The sequence below is a fragment of the Budorcas taxicolor genome, chromosome 10 (genome assembly GCF_023091745.1).
Source record: "Budorcas taxicolor isolate Tak-1 chromosome 10, Takin1.1, whole genome shotgun sequence".
NCBI classification, from domain to species: domain Eukaryota; kingdom Metazoa; phylum Chordata; class Mammalia; order Artiodactyla; family Bovidae; genus Budorcas; species Budorcas taxicolor.
In genome coordinates, this window is record NC_068919.1 from 56,516,492 (window position 1) to 56,542,245 (window position 25,754).

At 45.3% G+C, this 25,754-nt stretch overlaps 1 protein-coding gene across 1 annotated transcript in view; it reads left to right on the plus strand.

The window, feature by feature from the left end:
* The window catches only part of GNB5 (G protein subunit beta 5), a 33,705-nt gene that overhangs the window by 3,857 nt on the left and 4,094 nt on the right, over window positions 1-25,754 (plus strand). The window contains exons 2-8 of the mRNA XM_052646659.1: window positions 7,733-7,869; window positions 11,701-11,742; window positions 13,690-13,766; window positions 17,398-17,530; window positions 20,749-20,892; window positions 22,688-22,779; window positions 25,035-25,083. Coding sequence (XP_052502619.1) covers window positions 7,733-7,869; window positions 11,701-11,742; window positions 13,690-13,766; window positions 17,398-17,530; window positions 20,749-20,892; window positions 22,688-22,779; window positions 25,035-25,083 — 674 coding nt within the window. The remainder of the gene's footprint in view (window positions 1-7,732; window positions 7,870-11,700; window positions 11,743-13,689; window positions 13,767-17,397; window positions 17,531-20,748; window positions 20,893-22,687; window positions 22,780-25,034; window positions 25,084-25,754) is intronic.

Genomic DNA, 25,754 nt, shown 5'->3' on the forward strand with positions numbered 1-25,754 from the left:
ACTGTTGCTTTCTGACCTGCACACAGGTTTCTCAAGAAGCAGGTCAGGTGGTCTGGTATTCCCATCTCTTTCAGAATTTTCCACAGTTTATTGTGACCCACACAGTCAAAGGCTTTGGCATCGTCAATAAAGCAGAAATAGATGTTTTTCTGGAAAATCTCTTGCTTTTTCCATGATCCAGCAGATGTTGGCAATTTGATCTCTGGTTCCTCTGCCTTTTCTAAAACCAGCTTGAACATCTGGAAGTTCACAGTTTATGTATTGCTGAAGCCTGGCTTGAAGAATTTTGAGCATTACTTTACTAGCATGTGAGATGAGTGCAATTGTGCGGTAGTTTGAGCATTCTTTGGCATTGCCTTTCTTTGGAATTGGAATGAAAACTGCCCTTTTCCAGGCCACTGCTGAGTTGTCCAAATTTGCTGGCATATTGAGTGCAGCACTTTCACAGCATCATCTTCCAGGATTTGAAAAAGCTCAACTGGAATTCCATCACCTCCACTAGCTTTGTTCGTAGTGATACTTCTTAAGGCCCACTTGACTCTCAGTCCTGGGCAAACTGCAACAGTTGGTCAGCCTTCTGTTTGCTCTGCCTTGCCCAGATTTTTGCCTTAAAAAAGTCAACAGACAAAACTAGAACATAAACTTGGAGGAAAGTGGACTTAATTCCAGATTCAGCTCTTCAGCTCCCTTCCCTTTGACCCTCAGACCAGCCTCCATACTGTTGGGCCCTCATCCCCAGGTCAAACCCTGGCCCAGCTCTTGACTACAGGAAGTGGTTCTTATGGGTGACCTAAGGGGAAGCCAGCCTACCTCAGACTGCACAGCCCCAGGCCCTGTGCCACCGCACTGCCTTTCCCCTCACTCCTCCAGCCCCTCCTGCTTCTCCCCATCATCACCTTCATCACCTTCTCATGACCTTCTGATTACCTTCCCCCCTGAGTAGGTGCTTCCTCACTTGATTCTCAGGTATTTTAGAACCATGAGGTGACAGCTTGTGTTAGTTTCATGTTGCTTTTGTACAAATTTCCATAAACACAGTGGCTTAAGACAACCTAAATTCATTCTCTTACCAGTTCTGGAGGTGAGAAGTCTAAAGGCGGTCAGAAGGGCTGCGTTCCTTCTGAGGCTTTGTGGCAGAGCCCACTCCTTGTCTTTCCAGCTTCTAGAGGTTGCCTGCATGCCTTGGCTCGTGGCTCCACATAACTCCAACTCCGCTTCTGTCATCACATCTCTTTCTTGACTTTGACCCCTTGTCTCCCTCTTGGAAAAGGCAATGGCACCCCACTCCAGTACTCTTGCCTGGAGAACCCCATGGGCGGAGGAGCCTGGTGGGCTGCAATCCATGGGGTCACTGGGAGTCGGACACGACTGAGCATCTTCACTTTCGCTTTTCACTTTCATGCGTTGGAGAAGGAAATGGCAACCCACTCCAGTGTTCTTGCCTGGAGAATCCCAGGGACAGAGGAGCCTGGTTGGCTGCTGTCTATGGGGTCGCACAGAGTCAGACACGACTGAAGCGACTTAGCAGCAGCAGCAGTAGCAGCTCCCTCTTTTAAGAACCCTTGTAATTAATTACATTGGACCTGCCTGTATGATCCAGGATACTCTTCCCATTTCAAGATCCCTAACTTCATCACATCGTCAAAGTCCCCTTTGCCACAGAAGCTAGCATATTCACAGGTTCTGGCAATTAGGATGTGAACATCTTTGGGGGGTGCGGCTATCACACAACTCTTAAAACTACAGGGGTCACTTGCTTCAACCTCAGTCTTCAAGCACAAAAAGTTTTCTTCCCCTCTCAACATCCTTCTCCCCTTTCCTTGTGAATGAAGAAGCAACTGAAGGCTTAGGGCTTTCCCAGATGTTATCCAGCTACTCTCAGAGCATATGCAGAATAGACACCAGGCTTCTAGTAGCTCTCCTTCTTACCATGCTAGGCCATCTCTCAGAAAGCTGAGATTCACATTAAAAAGGGGAAAAGAAACTAAGTCTGTGTGTATATTGAAAATTGTCAATATGAAGTAAGTAAACCAAAGTGCCCAACAGTGTATATAACATGGTCTTATTAGCTTAAACAAGAGATGCTTGTACATGCATTAAATGTGTGGCAGGATACATGGGAGATGTTATCTCCAGAGAGGGGAGTAGAGGGGGATGTAGAGGTACTCTTCACTTTATACCCATTGGTGTATTTACTGCTTTTGTAATCAAAAGTGAATACTGGAATGAGAGTTAAGATCAAGAGGAAAAAAAGGAGAGAGTTCACTCTAAAGGGTTCTTAATTTGAAATTAAAGTGACAAATGATCTGGAAGACAGGCTGAAAGCAGACAAGCCGGAGGGAGGCTGTGTTCGTTTCAGCCTACATGTGTGAAGGTCTCCTGGGCCTGTGTGGGGGTTCCATGCAGGTTTCCAGCCCCTTAAGGGAAGATTCTATTTTTGTCTAGGAACAGAGTAACTCAAAAAAAGAGACTTATGTAACATTTCTAGGTACAAATCCAGGCAAAATATGGGAAACCACAGGGTTTATCACCCAGTGCTATCCCCTTTTCTATCTGTTCTAAATATAACATCGTGAAAGGTTTTATCTCAAAGCTCTATGGCTGGAGCCCTGGACTATTCTGATGTTCCAGTGTTAGGAAAACCATACTTCTGGATTAGTCTGAAGCAAATTTATTGATTGACGTTTTCCATGTTCTAAGGAAATATGCTATGTCAGTTCAGTTCAGTTCACTCAGTCATGTCCGACTCTTTGCGACCCCATGAATCACAGCATGCCAGGCCTCCCTGTCCATCACCGACTCCAGGAGTTCACTCAGACTCGCTTCCATCGAGTCCGTGATGCCATCCAGCCATCTCATCCTCGGTCGTCCCCTTTTCCTCCTGCCCCCAATCCCTCCCAGCATCAAAGTCTTTTCCAATGAGTCAACTCTTCGCATGAGGTGGCCAAAGTACTGGAGTTTCAGGTTCAGCATCACTCTCTCCAAAGAAATCCTAGGGCTGATCTTCTTCAGAATGGACTGGTTGGATCTCCTTGCAGTCCGAGGGACTCTCAAGAGTCTTCTCCAGCACCACAGTTCAAAAGCATCAACTCTTCGGCGCTCAGCCTTCTTCACAGTCCAACTCTCACATCCATACATGACTACTGGAAAAACCATGTACTGAGTCTTAAAAAAGTGAGTTTCCCAGCAGAGTAATTTGCTTCTGGCTCTTGTGTGTGTGGCCTATTAGGTCAGAAGGAGCAGAATGCAAACCTGCCTTTCATTTCCTCACCCCTTCCTCTTGCTAGAATACTGTCATAATAAGCTCATGCCACTGTAGCAAATTCAAAAATACAGAAAAACACATCATCCATAAGCCCCCCACCCAGAGGCAACCACATTAGGTATCTTGTTGTGTTTTATAGCTTATGGTTTCACTTTTGTGTATGTATTTATAAGCATGCTTGGAATTGTACCAGGTACAGTTTGAGCTGGTTTTTTGTTTGAGCCTAGTTTTAATTTAACCCAATGAATTGACTAGCCCCTTGTATCATTTTTATAGTTCTTTTTAATGTCAGTATTTAAAAGTATGATTTAAAATCACATATTAGTCCATCATAAAGGCTCCACCATAATTTAACCCTTCCAACATTTAATTCGGGATTTCAGAGTAGGTTTTTGTGCCTGTGGCTAATATATGGTTTTCGTCGTTGTTTAGTCACTAAGTCGTACCTGACTCTCTTGCAACACCATGAACCGTATGTAACCCACCAGGCTTCTATGTCCATGGGGTTTCCCAGGCAACAATACTAGAGTGGGTTACTGTTTCCTTCTTCAGGGGATCTTCCTGACCGAGGGACCAAACCCATGTCTCCTGCGTTGCAGGCAGATTCTTTACCATGTGAGCCACCAGGGCAGTGCGATTTATAGTTTGGGGGCAATTAAAAAATCTCTTACAAACATAAGTGAGGTAAATAATTGTAAATGTTTTCCTTCCATCCAGGTGTTTGAGGGTTTTGTATACATCCCACTCTATTTTGCCTTGGGGTAGAGACAGAATGAGTTTTTACAAATTAGCTTTGGTTAAGTTTTCTTGCTTGATTCCTTTCATCTTCTACCAAACTGTGGCCATCACAGAAACTGTATATTGGTGCAAAATTTAGGAAGTTAATCAAGATCATTTAAAAAATAATTCTGTTTTCCTGTTTAAGACCCCTCACTCATCTTTAAACTTATGTTCTATATTTATAATTGATTTCACAGTGTTCATTTTCAAGGATATTTTAAGTGTGCTTCCTTTGTGCCGGACTGGAATAGTCTTGCCAACAACCCCATGAGGAAGATGAGGTTGCAGGAAGGCAAGCCTCTGCTCATGGATGTGGAGCAGCTGCGCGGGGCTCTGACCCAGAGCCCAGGCTCCTGACGGCTCTGCTCCAGTGCATGCTCCAGGGAGATCCAAGCAGAAAGCACCCCATCCTCCTGCCACTTACCTTCTAGAGGAATTTCTTCACAGGTTGTCATTATATTCTAGAAATTCTTATTATAGAAACCAGCTGGTTGTCTTCATCATTTCTTTTCTTTTTTGTTTTTCAAGAAAAAGTTAAATCCTGAAGGGATAGTTCATCAGAAGGCAAAGGAGAAACCCCATCTGCCCTGAACCAAGCTCCAACAAATGATTTAAAGGACATATTCAGCTCATTTCCAGGTTTTTGTTTTTAATTTCATTAGAAAAAAATTTTTTAAACTCGAATTTAGTGAATGTGAGATTTGGCAAATAGAAGCAGGATAGAGTGGGTTGGGAGTGAATCTGTGTATAGGAAGAGAAAATGTCATGAGAAAAAATAATTAATAAGTTGGAGTGTGTTCAAATTCATGTTATGTAAGGAGACCCCATTTTGGTTGGTGAGTCTTTTTTTGGTAAGAGGGACATTAAATGGCTAGGATTGCCCTAATGCTGAACTGAGGGAAGCAGCACTAGTACAGATATGATGTTTCAAGTTAAATACTAACTAGGATATGCTCACAGCTCTGGTGCAAGCTTGTGTAAAAGGCTTGTAAAAAATTAGAAAACTTCAGTCTGTTCTTGAATTGCATTCAGTATGTTTTCGTGAAGAACATTGCCATAAAACACTAATGTGCTGTTTGTGGCAATAAAAAATACGCTGTTTTAGCAGAAGCAGTGGTGTTTTAATTGCCCGTTCATGTAGCATTTTATAGTTCAGCAAGCACTTTTAACAACTTGGGTTTTCACAAAGACTTTTAACCTGCATACTCTTTTCTTTCATCATAAAAAATGGGACAACTAAAAGAAACCAAGACTTCTTGGAGAAGTGGCTGCTTCCGGGGCCAGTGCATGGGGGAGACATGAGCCTGTTAGAAGACGCTGTCAGAGGATGATGAGGCTGTGTGGGAAGGTCTCCCGAGCCTGCTTGATGGGGCTCCCACTGAGCAAATCAGGGCCCAGTTGGGCATCAAAATGAATAGTAGCAAAGGATTATAACCTCTTGAATTAAGTGAGAATCCATGAGTTCCCTACTAATGTAAATAAATGAATAAATACACTGGGGAAGAGGGAACCTTCCTCTGTATACTAGAAGGCCAACTGAAAACTGCAGAAGGAATGATTTAGAAAAGTCACCACTTGCCAGCCGTCGTAATAATCAGGTTCAGGCAAGAATCATTAATGGATGTTAAAAGTGGGGTATTCAAGTTTTAGGGGTAACATGATATGTATGTGCTCTCAGAGTACATCCCCACAAAGTACTTTTTCATGACAAAAGGCACAATGATAACTGTACAGTGGAGAACCATGGCAGATGCCACCTTGACCAGATCAGAGTAAACACTGCTGGGGATGGACTAGCAGACAGCAGATGCCTCCTGGTGGGACAGATGCACGGGGAGGACCCCATCGCTGGTCCGCAGCATTCCTGCCAGTGTCCTTTACCCAAAGCTCATTTGGAAGAAACATCAGACAAGCCCAGCTGGGGAACAAATCACTGGAGACGAAAGAAAATGACCACTGAAGGCAACATGTGATCTTAGGTTTTCTTTTGCTATAGCGATATCATTGGGTGAACGTCTCAGTAAGGTCTATAGATTAGACATAGGGTTGTGTCTGTTCTCTGACTGATCATTATACAGTAGTTATGTAAGAAAGTTCCTTGTTTTGGGGAAATATACACGGAAGTGTTTAGAGAGAAGGAAGGGAAGAGGGGAGGGAAGAAGGAAGGGTTTCCCAAGAAGGGGCACTGTTGTCACAAGGCTTACTGCAGAGTCAGCCCCTCGGTCTGGGCTTCCCGCGAGGGAGGTGGGCGCCTCCCCAGAGAGGAAGGAAGGGGCCAGTGCCTTGTCTCTCGCCACCCCTGATGCTTTGTCTGTACCAAGACCCTACATCTTTCCTGGGGCTGACCCCTGGCTTAGAATGCCCCCTTCTCTCCTCCCCACCTGCCTGTAAAAAGGCCCAACTGAGAGGTGTGGAGGAAAGAGCAACAGAGATGAGGTGAGGAGCCCGGGCACAGCCTCTAACCTGGAAGGGGGAGGCAAGTGCAGCAAGGGGCAGAGGCCGTGTGACCCCCACCCCCTGGATGACTGGACAGACTGCATGGCTTCTGGGGCCCTTTCTGCTGTTTCATGTGAACTTGTCTCCTTCTAAGACTTGTCAGTTGACTACGTTTCTAAAAGCCCCTCAAAAGCCCTCCCTAAGCCTTACGAAAAAGGCTGTGGTCCCAGCCCCTGAAGGATTGATTTTTGGAGCATCTTCCTGGTGTACATACCTCCTGCACCTCATGTGTTCAGACCCGTAGAATGTTGCCTTGATCTCTGCCGGCACTGTAAGTTTTCAGTAAATCCATGGGGTACTGTATGCTGGGTTGGTCAATTCGTTCTTTCCTGCAGCACGTGGAGGGGACACCAGCCACGTCCCAGGCCTGAGCCAGGCATGGGGGGAACCAGAGAGGACACACGGGGCCTGCTGTTGAGCAGGTGGACGCACATCCCGGCGCCCGATGGGGCAGTTTCTGTAAAGTCACTTGTCCTTGTGACTGGAAAGGAGTAGGTGAGAGAGCCAGAAGCCCCTTCTTCACTCCAAGTTAGTTGTATGAACTGGTATTAGCCGGATAACCTCTGTGAGCCTCAGTCTTCTCGCCCATCAGTGGGAACAGCGACCTCACTCCACTGCCTGCCCCCGCATCGCAGAGCCTTTCAGTGGGAGGATTCTGTGTCCAGCTTTGCAGATAGCAGGCAGTCCTTTCCTCAGTCCCTCAACATGCATATGTGGATGCAAGCGCTTTGAAAAACATAGGGTTTTTTTAATGAAGCATAGTTGATATATGATATTATGTAAGTTATAAACATAGAGTCTGAAACCCACAGAAAATGACAACATGTCTCTACCTTCTGTGTTTTGTGTGTGTGTAGTTGCTCAGTTGTGTCCAACTCTTTGTGACCGTTTGGACTGTAGCCTACCAGGCGCCTTTGTCCATGGGATTCTCCAGCGAAGAATCCTGGAGTGGGTTGCCGTTTCCTCCTCCAGGGGATCTTCCCGACCCAGGGATGGAACCTTCGTCTGCCGTGTCTCCTGCAGTGCAGGCACGTTCTTCACCCACTGAGCTTTGGGGGCTGAGCCTGAAAGAGAGCATTTCGCGTCACGAGGGTAAAGTGCAGGAGGAAGAGCGCTGACAGCCTCCCTGTTCCAGTGTGTGACTCAGGCGAGGTCCTGGGTCACGGGACTGAGCGTGCCTTGTTGTTGCAGTGCACCAGGTGGCCGAGCGCGTGGAGGCCCTGGGGCAGTTTGTCATGAAGACCAGAAGGACCCTCAAAGGCCATGGGAACAAGGTTCTGTGCATGGACTGGTGCAAGGATAAGAGGAGGCTCGTGAGCTCCTCTCAGGTACGTCACACCTGTTGGGTGATGGTGGGCGTGCTTCTGATTGTAAAGCTGAAGGGAAGGAGCCGTCCTTTTCAAAAACCCTCTCAGGACGGTATGACTCTGCCTGTTTGCCAAAGGGCACAAGTTACCTCGTTAAGAATTCTCTGGCATGCTTAAGAACTTAACTAATTTGGGTAGATTTGCAATTGGCAGTAACTAAAATATTAGAAACTCTGTTTGACAAACCATTCAAAAGTTTTTCTTCCTGAGCCTATTTCTTGGTCTTATTTGTAAAGGAAACCATTTTTAAATTAAGATGTTTTTCTCCCCCAAGTTGAGGGCATAGGTGAGGTGCCACCGTGGCTACTTTCAGCTTAAGAATTTAGCAGTTTTTACACCTTAAGTAACACATTTAAACTATGTATTTTGTGAAATATAATTTTTGCCATTCAGCTTATATAGGTCACATCATTGATTTTGCACCCTATGTATTACTTATTAAACTGCTGCATGACAAATTTCCCCCAAGTTTAGCAACTTAATCAGTGGATATTTGGTATCTTACATGGTTTCTGAGAGTGAAGAATCAGGGGCAGCTCAGCAGGATGGTTCTGGCTCAGGGTGTCTCACAAGGTTCCAGTCAATACATTGGTCGGGGATGCAGTCATTTGACAGCTCAGCTAAGGCAGAAGTTCATTTCCAAGATGGCTCACTCACTTGGCTCTCGGCTGGAGGCCTTAGCTCCTCACTGTGTGGACCTCTCCATTGGTCTGCTCATGACGCAGTAGCTGGCCTCCCACAGCAACAGAAGGAGACAGAAGCAGAAGCCATGCCGTGTTTGATGACCTGGGCTCAGCAGTGACATCCCCTCCCTTCTGCTGTATACCACTGGTCCCACAGACCAACCCTGATATAACAAGGGAGGGGCCTGGACAAGGACATGTCTCTCAGGAGGCTGACTACACTGCTTAGTGCTTTGTATGTCTATGTTGGTGTTACATGCATTGAACCACACACTGAGGTCATATATTTTTTTGGCTGGTTCCGCCCCTGGCTCCTGCCGCTTCCTTTAGTCCAGCTTTTTCAAAGGAAAATTTGATTTTTGTTTATAGCCCTTATAAATATTAAAACTGTGGGGGGAAAAGTGTTAGTCAGTCAGTCATTGTCTGACTCTTTGCTACCCTATGGACTATAGCCCATCAGGCTCCTCTGTACAGGCAAGAATACTGGAGTGGGTAGCCATTCCCTTCTCCAGGGGATCTTTCCAACCCAGGGATCTAACCTGGGTCTCCTGCATTGCAGGCAGGTTTTTTACCATCTGAACCACCAGGGAGATACATATTCTAAATAATCCATGAGCTCTAATGTCCATGCCAGTACAGTATAGGACAGGTGTTATTAATCTCCTGTATTATCTAGAAATCTAGTATATCACATTGCATGTGCTTTTTAATTTATTGGCTATGTATTTTACTGGAAATGAGAGCAAAGAGTTTTTACTCCTACCACCCTGTCATAGTCAGTATTATTTTAGAGCATTTCTTTCTAGGCTTATGTTTCCCAAATGCTCCATTTTACAAAGGGGTTGTTCAGATGTCTGTGTTGCTGCCTAGCCTTTTAGACATTTTTTAATCCTTAAAAGAACACCATATGTTGGGTTTCTGTCGCTCTGTACCGCTCTTACTAGAGAGGAAGGGAGGGGAGGAGGGCTGCGTCGGCACCGCTGACTCACGCCATCCATCCACCCGGACTGCAGAGGGCGTCTGGAGGTGGGTGGAGGTGGGAGGAAGGTGGGGAGCAGCAGAAGGGCCCTGGAACAGACTCTGAGTGACGCAGAGCAGCCTTTCTCCCCTAAAAGGCACGGGATTAATCCGCCTGACTGTGTGGGTGGGGTTGGGATAGGCTCAGTCTCTGCAGGTACATAGGCCCCTGGTGTATACATCTGTGCTCATGGAGGGACTGCATTTAGTTCTGAGACTGATTTTAGCCTCATGGGTGCCTCTGTCTCTCCAGAGCACACACTGGGTGGGTGGTGGGGCCAGGCAGGCCACCTGTGTGCTGGAGGAAGCCTCTGAAAGGAGCGCTGACTTGGGCAATGCACCGAGTCTCTACCCCCACCCCAGCAAGCAGGAGCTCCAGACCCCACCCCAACCCCAGCTCTCTTCTCTGCTCTGTTATCTAATCCACCCAAACTTTGCATTTGGGCCTTTAGTCGGAGAAATTAGACTAGAAGAACCAATGTGCTTAGGAGTTTCCGACTGCCAGCTTTGACCTTGACCATGACTCCTCAGGCCCACGCAGCGTGATCTCAGCATCAGATGAAGTGAAGCAAGCCACTGTGTCACTTTAGTTCAGCAGACCTTGCTGGTGTCCCTAAGTGGCATCCGCCTCACTCACCAGATTTGGCTCCAGGTGGCTTGAGTGATTAATGAAAAATCCAGCCCACCATAGAGGCTGCAGATTCTCCACCCCTGAGGATTGCACATCCTCCACCCATGTGCTGGAAGAAATCTACTCGGCCATTCTCTTCCACTGCTGGCCAGAGCCTGGGGGCCCAGACCACCCGCACACCACGTTCTGGGCAGATGACTGGGCTGTAGGAACTGGGGCTCATGTGGGTTTATCTCTGGCGAGTTTGTATTATATGGATGAGATCATAGCCCCTCCCTGCACCCCCAGTGAGGGCTGCAGCAGTGGCTGCAGGGACCATGGCCACGTTGTCCGTGGCATCGCCAGCCCAGAGCTCTGCGTTTCCTGAACACGGGGGTCCCCACTATCACAGGTGTGAGTCCCATGTTTGCGGCATAGGTGTAGTAGGTGTGAAACGTCAGGGTAGGGGATGTTCCTGAGCACCTGGAGAAGTCAGACTGATCTTGGAATTGCTCCACAGCTTCCACACGGGATGGGGAGACCAGGAGTGGGTGAGGCTCTTAGACAGTCCTACAGGGAATGTGAACTCCAAGGTGAGTGGGAGAGAGGAGAGACTGGTGGGGAGGGTGAGGAGACGGAGACTGTTAGTGGCTGTTAGGCATATGAAGGTCATTTCAGGATTTCCTCATCCTGGTGTAACTCACTGACATTCGGGGTATGCTGGTGATGAGAGTTTACCAGCAGTTTGTGCTTGGTTTATAAATGGCAGAAAAAAAGTGTCTGAGCATTGCTTTCTGTCATTGTATCTATGCAAGGGATGTAGGGTTTAGACCTGAGCCTTGCACCAGGCTGGGAAGTGTAGTCCCATCTATTCCTGTTTCTTCAAGGGTACATTGTAGGGTCTTGATGTCCAGACACTTGCTCTGGTTTTCCAAGCAGTTCTGAGCAGTTCACCTGTTAAGTCTTGTTGACGATTCTTAAACTGTTTACTCTTTTTTGTTTTTGTTTTGTTTCTCTTGAAGTGTAGTTGACATGCAGTATTATATGTTACAGGTGTACAGTATAGTGATGTACAAGTTTTAAAGGTTCTGTGCTCCATTTATAGTTATTACAAATATTGGCCATATTCTGTATGTTGTACAATATATCATGTGTAACGGTTTGTACCTCTGTTTTAAATGTTCTTTATTGTGGCAAAAGTCACATAATATAAAACATACTATTTTAACCCGATTTAACTGTATAGTGCAGTGGCACTAAGTATACTCACTTGGTTGTGCCACTCTCAGCCTCATCCATCTCCCAAATTTTTCACTTTCTAAACTGAAACTTTTCCTGTTACACACTTAACTCCCACTCCCCTGCCCAGCCCACCCCCAGCCCCTGGCATCTAGCAGTGTAACAGTTTGTACCTCTGCCTCCCCCCACCATCTCCCCAGTGGTCATCACTAGTTTGTTGAACTCTTTACTCTTTTCCTCCAGGATGGGAAAGTGATCGTGTGGGATTCCTTCACCACTAACAAGGTAAGGCATTTTCTCCGGCGGATTGAGGCACTCCAGAATCCCAGTCCTGTCCTCATCCTCTCCAAGCATCACCCTAGTGGTTGCCCTGCCCCTCAGGAGCCTACTTGGGGGTTTAAACTCCATGAAAGCCCATCTGTGTTCAGATGGCTCCGCAGCCCTCTGTAGCATTCATTCCTCTCAAATCCAGCCCTTGGCCCCAGAGAAGAGCGTGAGGAGGCTGACATGGAAACAGGAAAGAGTGTCGCCCAGAAACTTGTCACATTCACACTTGCTACTGCGTTGATGATTTTTCTTCTGATTGATGAGAAGAGACACCAAATCCCCAGTCTTCTCTTCCATCTCTGTCTCCCACTAGACCCCATGGTGGGTGGGGAGCTGAGACTTCAGTGGAGTTAAACTGCACTTCATGGAGGTGCCATGGAGTCTGAGCCCCTTGCAAGTCTGGCATAGACATGTACTGCTCCTAATGAGACCTAAGTTTAGACTATTAACTAAATGGAAAGGGCAGAATCTATGTGTAGGTGAGCTTGAGTGCCTGCATTGTGTTGGCATTTACGGTAAAAAGTACTGTATATTAAGTATGGACTCCAATTTTACTTAGAAGGACAGTGTCCCTTTCACTGTATAAAAAAGAAAACCCATATCTGTCTCAACAGCATCCTTATTGTGCACTATTGAACATGTTCACTAAATGTCATAATAGGCAGTTGGTCTGGTCAAGAACCATCTTGTAGAGCAAAGCCCTAAATGGTCACACCCCTGGGGAATGACAAGCATGGCAATATAGCAGTTTGCAGAGGGCTTCCCTCCGTGCCACCCTGCCTCTCCCAGCACTCCTCAGCATCTTCAGGAGTAGGGGAGTGGGGATCCTTCCACTGAAGCCTTAGCATGGCAGAAAGCACATGCTGCCTGGTTTCTGGGGAGCTGTGGTGTTGCCACTGAAGGCCCCCGGCAGGGCACGCAGTCACTGCTGGTCAGCAGAAGGGCTGGAGGCCCTGTGCTGAGAGGGGCCACCTCACCTTGGTGACACCCTGAGGCTATTCATGGTGTCCAAAGGGCTGCTAGACTGGGAGTGACAGCAGAATCTTGACAGGAGTATCAGGGCCAATGTCTCCCTACAAAAACACAGAGGACCATAACAGGAGAGAAGACCAGCGCTTGAATGTGCTTTAGAAACCATCTGGTCCCATCTTCTCCCTCGCCAGGCGGAGAGGGAGACTGAGGTAGATCAGATGGCCAGCCTGTGTGAGGCTGCATGTATCCTTGGTGTTGGGACCGGGACCAGGGCCCAGGGCTCCCAGGGAAGTAAGGCCACAGACTCCGAAGTTTTAAAGTGTGCCTTGGTTGCTTATCTGTGTATGCAGAAGAATATGGGTGACTCAGACCCCAGCCAGAATCCGAGGACTTTGATATCCTCTTAATGCTTCCATTTTACTGGTTCCCTTTTCTCCCTCCACGGCCCCTCCCCACCCTCACCCACGTTCCTGCCTGGAATGATTTAGGACCCACAGGGGACAGAGGCTATCATATACTCACTTGCAAGTAAACAAACCTACACATATAAAAAGTCAAGAGTATGTTTTAAAAATAGCATCTGAGTAAATAAGATGAAGTGTATATATATACACACATATATATCTGAAATGAAATTTGGATAGTCTTTTCAAAGAAAACGAGTCCCAGTATTCATTCAGAACAACAGGGGGAGTATAGCAGTAAGAAAGAAGATGTTAAGGATATCTTTTTGCTAGGTGAGATTTTTAACTCGTAGAATATATGATATAAGGTTTGGATGATTATTGGAGAGCTGAGTCTCCTCACCAGTCTCAACCCCTTTGAAACTGGAATGTAATTTGGTAGATGCCTCAACGATTTTACTTGTTAAAAGCTGACATTTGTGTAGAAGCGCCCTCATTTATTCTAAGCACAGTGTGTGCTGTGTTTCAGGAGCATGCAGTCACAATGCCCTGCACGTGGGTGATGGCGTGTGCGTACGCCCCATCAGGATGTGCCATTGCATGTGGGTAAGTAGGGGAGACAGCAGCCTTTCATATGTCCTGTTAGCCATAAAACACTGTTCTATAAACAAAACATACAGATAAGAACTTGTAATTTTTGTTGATTACTTAAACATTGTGTAATCCTCCTTGAATTTTATCAAGGGAAAAAAACCCTACAGAATGTCTTTCATAGTTTATTTTCATTACAGATTGACATTAGTATAAGTTTAAAATCTATTCTCTCCACTCTCAGATGCTGTTGGCAGGGACCACAAATTTGTGCAGATACTTTGGAAAGCATGTTGGTAATATGTATTCAAAACCTCGAAAAATTTATGACCATTGATCTAGTGATTCCATGTCTAAGAACTTGTTTGAAAGAAAGAAATATAGAAACAAAACATATGAGCAATAACATATATTGTATTGTTATTTAAAATAAAGCAAAAATGGGGAAACAATATGCCCACCAAAAGAAATTAAGTGAATGGTGGTCCATGAATGGAATTAATTAAATGGAATATTATGCAGCTGTTAAAAAGGAAAATCTTAATGACAGTAAGTGAAAAGAGCATCAAGAGTAATAGGAATATTGTGCCTTAATTTGTTTTTCTTGTGCTCAGTTTAACAGAGTTGGGAGTGAGAATTGCAAGCACTATAATTCCCTGTCCTTGTGTTAATTCTGGACCATTCAAAGTATTTCTATAGTAGGAGCTCAGCCATATTTAGAGAAGAAGCATCAGCATAAAGGCTGTAATGAACTACACCAAAATGCAATTATAGTTCTCCTGGATGTTGAGACTATGGGTGTTTTTCTCTTTGTCACAATTTTGTCTATTTTCAGTTTTTTGAAAGCATATTTTATTTTTATAATCAAGAGAAAAGGGTTTTATTTCATATATGAAAATGCTGGCCCTCCAAGCAAAAACTTTGGAGCCTTCTCCAGCCTTCAACCAGGGTCACCCCAGCCATCACTCCCCACATCTTCTCTGTCTAGACTGTTGTTTTAGGGCAACTTCCCACTCTCTCCACTTGCTGAGATCCCTCTGGAGACCCTGCTTACATACATGCATTTCATATTTTCCCATTTTTTAAATAACTCAAAATTAGATTGTATCATTTTATAACTGGATGGCAATATTTATGTAAACTGTATACCCATGTATTTCCTAAAAGGATATGAAGGGACCACAATAAAAGATATAGGTATAAATATAGATGTGAACACACATACATGTTTAACACATTTATGTACATATGACACAGTTATAAGGTAGATGTGAAGGAGTTCAGACAGCTCAGCAGTTACACGGCGTAACCCCCACTAGACTCTCCTCAACTTCACGTAGGCACAGGGTCATGCCTAAAAATTACCATCAGGCTCAGTAATTAACTAGAACTCAGGAAAGCGCTATACTTAACGCTCACAGTTTCATCACAGCGAAAGGATACAAATGAGAACCAGCCAAAGGAGGAGATGCACAGGGCACAGCCCAGGAGGGGTCTAAACGTGGAGCATCCGGTCATCCCTTCCCTGTGAAGTCACATGCCCTTCCTTCTTCTTGCATCACACTGCAGAACTTTTCTGCTTTGCAGAGCATGACAACTAATCCTAAGTGTGAGTATCCCAACAGAACTACAGCAGTGACTCTGAAGCTTCAGAATAGGAGAACATATTTCACCTCGAGGGTTAGGGAAGCCCGGTCTGGAGTGTGCTTGTCCGTTGTCGCAGCCAGGTGCCAGTCATTCTCACCCACATGATCTATAAACAAGCTTGCCGAGGCCAGTCACTGGTCATAAACTAGCCAGGCCTACACCTGTACCTCCAAGCAATTAGAAAGGCACAGGGCCTCAGAAGAGAGAACCCCTCCCAAATGTCATTCCCCACTAAATAGAAGCAGGGCTCCTTGGAGTCAGTCTGGGTGGGAAGAGAATAAAGCAAGCTGAAGGTGTTTCCTTGTTCCAGGAAGCAAGGGAACATTCAGTCATATCAGTGGAGTCATATCAAATGTGAAAAAAGACCCACTTGAAGGGGTCCCCAGTGTCCAAATGTGGGATAATTTCAGCATCACATGAAATGATGATAGTAATGATCTTAACACTTTTGACATGCCTTCCTCACTAAGTTTGATCATTTCTGGCCTTTGATTTAGTGAGAGACTTGCAATGCTTCCTTTCACTTAAACACTTGGAGGCCATTGCGGGGTTAATAATTGGCCTAATTTCATTATTGTCACGTCTCAGAAAATAGGGAGGCCTGAGGGGAGGAAGAGAGATGGAGGAACAGCTGAGCGGTGGAGCAGTCAGAACACATGCAGCATTTATCGATTAAGTTCCCCATTGTAAACGGGCACAGTTTGTGGCATTCCTAAACCATTGCAGTAGTAACATCAGAGATCACTGATCACTATAAAACATGTAATAACAATGAACACGTTTGTAATATGGTGAGAATTACCAAAACGTGACACAGAGACATGAAGTGAGCAGATTGCTGTTGGAAAAATTACACTGATAGACTTGCTTGAGGCAGGGTTGCCACAAACCTTCAATTTGTAAAAAATGCAAAATGCAGTAGAACAAGGTGTGCTTGTAATCACCAGCCAGTCACCCTTACTGTGCAGAGATCTTGTGGTCCCCACTTTGACCAAGCAATCAAAGTTGGCATCACCAATCTTGGGATGAGAGGCATGGCAAGCCTCCTAAAGTGAAGCAGTAAGAAAGAAATACACAGTATCACCTTTATATAGCACATTTATATTATTGCTAAAAATGTTATACTTAAATGTAACATTAATAAAAGTGAAAGTGTTAGTGGCTCTGTCCTGTCCAGCACTTCGTGACCCCATGGACTGTAGCGCACCAGCCTCCTCTGTCCATGGCATTCTCCAGGCAAGAATACTGGAGTGGGAAGCCATTCCCAACATGACAAATCCAGACTGTGTGACATTCTGTAAGACAACTGACCTAATGAAGTCTCATTATAAACAGTCAAAAGCTGTGTCGGTCCTCCCTTAAAAGATCTTGTTGTTCTTTAGTCATTTAGTCGTGTCCGACTCTTTGCAACCCCATGGACTGCAGCCCCCCGGGCTCCTCTGTCCCTGGGATTCTCCAGGCAAGAAGACTGGAGTGGGTTGCCATTTCCTTCTCCATTAAAAGATCTTAAAAAGATATAAAAACAGAATGTAATGTGTAGACCTATTTGGGCTCTGGATCCTTGAGATCCTTGGGAAATTGAATATGGATGGCTTACTACATGGTGTTATGGAATTTTTGTTAGTTTTCTCAGATGTGATGATGAGTTAGTGATTATAAAGGAATGGTCTTATTTTTAGGAAATGTAATTTGCAGATTGAAGTATTTAGATGTAGTATGTCATATCTGCAACTTGCATTCAAATGGTTCAGAATTTGCTCCCACAAATGCAACAAAATGTTAAGTTAGCGAATCCTTGAAGGGATCTGGGAGTTCGTTGTACTATTTTTCTTTCAGTTTTACTATCCATTTTTAAATATTCAAAGTAAAAGTTTAGGGATAGGTTACAACATATAATACTGCCAAAGGAAAACATTTTGAAAGTATGTGTGAATGAGAAAGTATACACATGTTCTATTGCCCTGTATTAACATTTGACACTTCTTTCTTTCCCTGCTAGTGGTTTGGATAATAAATGTTCTGTGTATCCACTGACATTTGACAAAAATGAAAACATGGCTGCCAAAAAGAAGTCTGTTGCTATGCACACCAACTACCTATCGGCTTGCAGCTTCACCAACTCTGACATGCAGGTAAATCAGGGGCCTGGGTGATGATGCACCAGCCTGCAGGGGGAGCAAGTTCGGTCACAGAGAACTAAAGAGGGGGTGCAGGTGAGGAAACTGTTCCAGTATCCCTCTTTACAGGAGAATGTGTATGCTCCAGCAGTTGGCCCTAAGAGGAAGCTCCTGTTGCTTCTCACTGGTTTTATATGTACTATAATTTATATATATATATAATTTTATATAGAAGGCTAAGTCACTTTAGTTGACTCTTTGCAACCCTGTGATCATATCCCACCAGACTCCTCTGTCCATGGGATTCTCTAGGCAAGAGTGCTAGAGTAGGTTGCCATGCCCTCCTCCAGGGGATCGTTAAACCCAGGGATTGAACCCACGTCTCATGTCTACTGCATTGGTAGGCGAGTTCTTTACCACTAGTGCCACCTAGGAAGCCCAAATAGAATATATATTATAATTTTGGCCACACCACATGGCTTGCTGAATCTCAGTTCCCCAACCAGGGATTGAACCCAGGCCACAATGATGAAAGTGTGGAATCCAAACCACTAGCCCACCGGGGAACTCCTAGTTACATTACTGTTTTTAATAAAATCAGAAATAGGTAAAGTCGGGGCTATTGATTGTTGGTACAGTTGAAATGAATTCCTTGCCATATCAAACCTCCTCCTCTAATTGAGTTGGTGGGGGTGGGAGTGGATCAGGGAACCTTCTGGGGTGGTGGAAATTCCTGTCTTGAGTCAGAGAAGTGGTCCCAAGGTCCTTCTGTGTATAGAATTTCACTGGGTGCTGACTTTCAGAGTTGTGCACTTGGCACACCTCATTGTACCTATATTAGACTTCTGTTTTAACAAATGGGAAAAAAGAAGGCTTCATATAGAAAATCTGTACCCTACTTTGAATAAGCCACAAAGTGGAGGTAATACGTAGGCTGCGTTTTCTTTCAGAATCCTAAGCATCCTACACTGCCTTTGTCGCGTCTCTCCAGCAAACCCTCATAGATGCTACCACCCACGTGGCCAGCTACCAGTGGTGGCTGCACAGCGGGGAGGCTGGGAGCCTGGAGCAGGAGTGGGGGGTCATAAACATGCCTTGAGAGGCCGCCTTGGCGGACAGTGTGTTGCCAGTGTGGTGTGAGGGGAGCACTGTGGGAGGCAGGCAGCCTGAGAGGTAGGAGGGCTAGATTACATGCCCTGCATGGTGGAGCGGACCCTATGGACGGTAGGCGGCCATTGCAGGGGCTGGGGCAGGTTGGGTTTATTTGAAGGAGGAGATTGTCTGAGTCAGACTAAAGCCCCTGGTTTCAGCTGAGTGATGTCAGGAGGCGGGCCAGCAAGGGTAGTGGTAGGGAGACCTGGTGATGGGAAGTTGTTTGGCTGCTGTCTGGGGGCAGTGTTCTGATTGGGAGGGCAGTGTTTACCCCTGTTCCTTGCCACCAGGAGTCTCCCAGGTCTGTGCAGGAGGGGGCATGGTGGCCCTGGCTGCTGCCGTGGCCGTTCCTCATGTCTTTGGGTGTGAGGAGCAGCCAAAGCAACAGAAGATGTTTAGTCTGATGTTCTAGCTGGTCAATTCTAAATAAGGTTTTATTATCCTCTGTGTTTCGTTTTTCTCACTTACAAGGGAGGATGGTAGTATATTCCTCCCTCATGAGGTTTTCTGAGGGTTAAATGAGATGATTCATGTAAAGTACTTAGTGTTGTTGCTTAGTAGCTAAATTGTGTCTGACTCTTGAAACCCCATGAACTGTAGCCCACCAGGCTCCTCTGTCCATAGCATTTCCCAGGCAAGAATACTGCAGTGGGTTGCCATTTCCTTCTCCAGAAGTACTTGGTATAAACCTTGGTAAATATCAATAAATGCTAGCTCTTATTATTTTATTATTAACACAAAGCTTCACAGGTGATTCAGATGTATGGCCTTTTTTGGGTACCACTGAACTCATGAACTAAGCCTCCTTCCAGCCCTGGGATCTAGGATGAAAAATGGAAACCTCAAAAGGCTGGTATAAGACCTCCAAGTTCTCTGCATCCTAAAATAAATGAGTGACAGTGGAGTTAGAGGATCTGTTTAGTGCATTTATCATAATGAATGTTTGATTTTTAAATTTTATTTTTACTTACATTATAATTTCCTGCCAGGATTACAAGTATTTAAAATATTTTAAAGATTAAGAATTTACTGTTAAATTTTAAAAACTGTTCATTTCTTTGATCAAAGAGTATGCCAGGAAAATTTTCCATTAAAGAGCTAGACTGAGGACTTCCCTGGTGGCTCAGACGATAAGATAAAGAACCCACCTGCAATGAAGACCGAGGCTCAGTCCCTGGGTCCCGAAGATTCCCTGGAGAAGGGAATGGCAGCCCACTCCAGTATTCTTGCCTGGAGAAACCCATGGAAAGAGGAGCCTGGTGGGCTATAGTCCTTGGAGTCACAAAGAATCAGACATGACTAAAGCGACTTAGCACAGCACACTCTGTTTCATTAATTTTTTACAAAGCTATTAGTCCTGATAAGTAAGTTGTTTAGTTAGTTCAGAGTCTTATCTCACAGGATCAGGTTATTTCCTGGAGCAAGCAGCTAGTTTATTTTTAGTTGGTCTCAGTATTGTCTAATGCAGCACTGGGAAAGTGTGGCTTGCCCTGGAATTGATTACCACGGGGACAGGGAGTCAAGTGGGTTTCCTGCCAGTCCTGTTAACGGAGCTCCAGGAGAGCAGCGACCAAGGCACGGTCTTTCTGCAGCCCTGCCACCTAGTGGAGGGCCTGGACGTGGTCAGCACACAGCAAAGGCCTTGGCCCTGCACGTGTGTGTCCACACCACTCAGTGGGCCAGGGAGCCTCTGGGTGTGGGGCGCACGTTAATGTCTGGGAAGCTCAGTGGTAGGCTTGGCTGCCTCTGGGACCCGCTGGGGGTTCTGTTCAGCAGGTGTTCACAGAGTGCTTCCTACGTGTCAGGCAGGCAGGTACTGCAGGAAGGCCCCCAGATTTCATCCTCGCAAGAGGACAGGTATGTAAACAGCTCACAACAGCAAGGGTGTCAAAAATGGGCTGTCTTTCTCGGTACTGGAGAAAGAGTTCTGTGCTAGAGTCCAGATTAAGCAGGGGAGTGTGTGTGTGTGTGTGTGTGTGTGTGTGTGTGTGTGTAGCCTTCTCTTCCCTGTGGAACTGCAAGCGTCTGCTTGGCTTCCCCAGAGGCCCTAATGACACCCTTCCTGTGCTTTCCGGCGGCAGATCCTGACGGCGAGCGGCGATGGCACATGTGCCCTGTGGGATGTGGAGAGCGGGCAGTTGCTGCAGAGCTTCCATGGGCATGGGGCCGACGTGCTCTGCCTGGACCTGGCCCCATCAGAAACTGGGAACACCTTCGTGTCTGGGGTAAAGATCCCAGGAAGATCTCTAGGAGCCCTCTGTCCACCAGGGAGCCTCAGGGTGGCACTTCCTGTCAATCTGTGGGACTAAACGGGACACCCCTGGCGCGGGGCTGAGACTCCTTGGCTGAGTAGCAGAGAGTTGGCATCCGAGAGCAGTAGAGACAGCAGCCAGGGCACCAGGCACCTCAGGTAGAAATAGCAGTGAGGCATAGCTGTGGTGTGATCAGGGCTTTGGCACGAGTGGGACACTCTCCCACCCCACCCCTGCCAGCCTCCAGCCCCTCCAACTCCCAGGCACAGGGAACAGTGTGTCTGAAGGCTGAGTCGGGCAGGCAGGCCACCATGGCAAAGGAGCACCAGACGAGGAGTTAGGACACCTGGGACCCACCTTTGCTGCCTGACTCCACATTTCATCCTTTGTAAATTGTGCAGAAAGCACAAAACCATTTGCCCCCCACCTCCCCATATATTCTACTGTATTATGAATAGTAGAGGGAAGAGTTTCCAGTGTGTTATGCAAGTAGGAGAGACAAGCATTTCTAGGACATCTGGGAATAAGTGTGGAGAACTGAGCTGGCTGACCTGACCGTGGTCCTGTCTCATCCCTGTCAAGAGACAGTGGTGGGAGGGGACAGAGATGCAGACACCATCTAATGATGTTTGCAACTGGAAGACATAAAGGCCCTTTGTTCCAAGCTGCCCACCTCTTAGTTCTGGACCTCAGATGAGGGTTGTGAAGCCTCTAATTGGCAGGGACCCTGATTTTTTTCTTGGATATTTGGCCCCATCTATGTAAGTTTAATTCCCGTGTCTTTGTATAACTGTATTTATCTCCCATCAACTACACTGTTTTTTCAGATTGTTGATATCATTATAGATCGTATTCTCTCTTTCAGAGTACTAAACTTCATGGTTTAGGGTCCTCCAAAGATTTGAAGACACTCTGATTCCTTTGTCCACATTCTCAGTAAAGATGTTGGAGAGTTGAATCCCCATTGCAGGTCTTTCTGAATCATCAGTATGGTACCTCACCCACCCCTTCCTCTGAGTTGAAACCAGCAATCTAATTCTAACCCATTTTTCCTTCTGTTTGTCCTTTGAGAGTCTGATTATACTGCTCCGGGTTGATCACAGACTGCTCTGCAGAAATTTATCAAAATGCTCTTAGAAGCAGGATGGTATGCATAAACTTGGGGTTTTTGATTCTCTGGATCACGTTAGCTACCCAGAGAGGGTTCATTTTATAGGTGTTGAGGTGGAAACCCAGGGAAGTGACTTGCCTGAGCCACCCAGCTGACTATGGGCAGCCCCCTGACTAGGCTGCTGGGCTATAGCTGGCCAGAAGCACCTGGCTGGCCACCTGTGTTCAGGCTGCCCCACACACCTGAGGCAAGCCTGGGAGGTCCCACCATACCCACTCTCCACTTGCCCTCCCCTCTGGCCTTATAGAAGCAGAGATAAAGAGGAGGGGAAAACATGAAGAGAAATGCCTAGGAGGAAGGGGAGAAGGAGTCCCTGGAGAACTTGCAGCCATTTAGAAAGATGGCAGAGAAGAAAACATGCTATAAAAAGGGTGTCTGGGTACTTTCTTTTGCTCCCCCTACCCCAGGACCTAGCTCTGACCTCCTGAGGTCAGAGGGAAGTGGCCTTAAATAAAGCTAGTCTCAGAAAAAAAAAGCACGTTGTCAGAGCCATTCACTAATGGGAACTGAACGATCTCTGTGACATAACGAGAGCTCATACCTGTCTGTGGGCAGTCCTCGCAGTCGTCATAACTCTGGGTAACTTTGCGTTTGCAGGGATGTGACAAGAAAGCCATGGTGTGGGACATGCGCTCTGGACAGTGCGTGCAGGCCTTTGAAACACACGAATCTGACATCAATAGTGTCCGGTCCGTGAGTAGAATGTTCACATAGCTTCTCTATCTTCCCCTGTCTCCCGGCCTGGGCTAATGCTTAGCCTCCAGCCTCAATTTACTTTGCTGAGAGAGGCTTTTCCAGCAATAACAGCTGATGTGTGGTGAGACCGATCGGTACTCCAGATTTCTTGGAGAATTTCAATGTAATTGCACCAGGGGCAATGGCTATTTCCTGTCTAAACGAAGTCAGTGTTTTTTGTTCATTCATTCAACCAATATTTATTAAGTACTTATCTGCTGAACATTATTCCAGGAACTGGGAATACTGTTTTAAACAAGATAATTTCTACTTTCCTATAGGAGACAAGCAAGACAAAGCACAGATAAATGTACAGTGTACAAAAATACTGATAAGTTTCATTGAAAAGTAAACCAGGGAACTGTGATGGAGATAGGTTATTTCTTTGACTGGTCAAGCATCTCTGAGAAATTGATGTTTAAATTGATACCAGGATAGTGAAGGAGCCAGGCTTTCAAAGAGCTGGGAGGAGGATCAGGGAGATGAGATGCTCAGGGACCTAACAAAAGGCCAGGTGACCACTTGAGGTGGCTAACATGATGCATGTTTTATCTTTAAAAGATCACTCTGGCTGCTGTATGGAGAATGCATTGTAGGGGAATGAGAATGGAAGTATTATGGCCAGTTAGAAGGCTGTTGTGTGAGTTCCAGATAGAAGTGATGGTGGCTGAAACCAAAGAAGACACAGTGAGGATAGAAATGTCTAGAATTTTACCCTAATTGCAGGCCATCAAGTAAGGCTGCCAGAGTTTCATGGGTGCTGGTAAAAGGCACAAGATTCCTGGGTTAGAGATGAAGGATAGTTGATTACTAATAGTGATGGTAGTAGCTATGCTAGTCATCCAAGCTCCAGTATCACAGGGTGACATGAAAAGGACTAAATGACACCTGCACGTGAAAGGGGTTGCATTTCAGGAGGAGAACCCTGAGCTCAGGGAACCTGAATCTTTTATAAAGGACATAAACACTGATCCATTTGCTAAAACTGGGAGGGTTAGAAGCACTGCAGGGAGAAGGCAATGGTTGCACATGGATGCTGGAGTTCTGCCTTGGGCTAGCCAAGCTTGAGATGCCATTGTATGACCAAGTGGAGATGTCAAGTAGGTAGCCAGATCTGTGAACTGGATTCCAAGAGAGAGGTCGGGACTTAACGTATACATTTGGAAGATGGCACCATCAGGACAGCATATAAAGTATAACCACTGAAGAATCTTCATTATACTTAGAGGAAAGCACTAGAATTATTCCCCTTAAAAGCTAGAACACAGTAAGAATAATTACTTTATTAGTAGAAATGTTAATAAGAATTTTCTAGCTCACTGACCTTAAATGTAGGAAGGGGAAAAAAACTATCACTTTTTGCAGATGTGTAGAGAGTACCTAGAAAATCCAAGGAAATAGTTTGAGAAATTACTACAGTAGGTGAAGTTATTAAGATATAGGGATAGTAGACTATAAAGCTACAAAAATAAATTCCTATATATTCATGAAATCACAGCTGAAAATTGCATATTCTCTCACCCATACTGCTCCCTCAACCCAGAACCCTCTGCTAATGTTCATCAGGTCTCAACTTACAGTACCCTCTCTCCAGAAGGCCTGATTATTGAGGAGAGGAGGACTGTAACAGTAATAACATCATTCGTTGCATGCATTTTATCTGGCCCCATGCCATGTTTTTTGTGTATACTGTCTTATTCAGTCTTTAGGAAATGTACATTATCTTCCTCACTTTTCAGATGAAGAAACTGAGGCTGGGCCAGTCAAAGTCACTTGCCAAAAGTATCCCCTGTAGTGAGTGGTCATTGTAGTCCCCTTTCATCCAATTGCAGTGTCTGTGTTTGTTAGCACTGTCTTATCCCTGAGCTCTGGCCAAGCCTTTGGAATGGGGCGTGTGATCGAGGGAAAGTAAGGATATAGGCATCTGCCTGTGTTCAGTGTCAGATACAAATAGACATATTGTCTCATTTATCCTCACCAACACTCTGCAAGGCCAGTGTCACTGTCCCCTATTTACAGAGAAGAAACTAAGGTAGGCCAGTGGGGTCTTCCGGCTGAGCCTCCGTTTCTGGTCTCTGTAATGAGAAGTCCTTGTGTCCCTAGAGTCCGAGGGCCCAGCGTGGGACAGCCTTCCCAGAGGCTTCTGATGGTCACCCAGGATTGGGAATCACTGCTCTAAGTGCCTTCTCCCTACACTTTCTCTCTGCAGGTACTACCCAAGTGGAGATGCCTTTGCTTCGGGATCAGATGATGCTACGGTATGTTTAAGTCCTCAAGAGCTTTTCCTATTTGAAGGAGAGATATGCTGACTTAATTTTATTTTTCAAAAATAATTGTTTTCCTGATTATAGAACTGATATGACTTCTATAAAGAAAACTTAGGGGGGAAAAACTAAATTTTGTTAATCATTCTACACAAGAAAAATCACAGTTGAGTAAATTCCTTTCTGTCTTTTTAGTTTTTAAACAAATGCTGTTTTATAATTTGCTTTTTGCACTTAGCAATAGATTGTGAACATTTTCTCATGCCAATAAATACTTTCCTACATTATATTTTCTTAATGATTGAATAGTTTTCCATATTATGGATATATCATCATTTACTAACCAGTCTTCAATCCGGGGACATTTAGGGTTTTTTTTCCCCGTTAAAAACTCTGCTGTAAGCAAGTATTTTTGATACCTCTCTTATTGTTTCCTTAGGATGAATTCTCATATGTAAACTTGATGAGTCAAAAACTGGCCTAATTTTAAGGCTTTTGATACTAGTTGCAAAATAATGTTGACCGGTTTTTCAATAGGCACAACCTTACTGTGCTCTCAAAATAGCAAATAACTTATTAAATAATGAATTTTACCTTAGTTTGCTATTGTGAAAGAAATTACAAGGAATAGATTGAGAGTTTGATAATGAAAATTTAAAACTTCT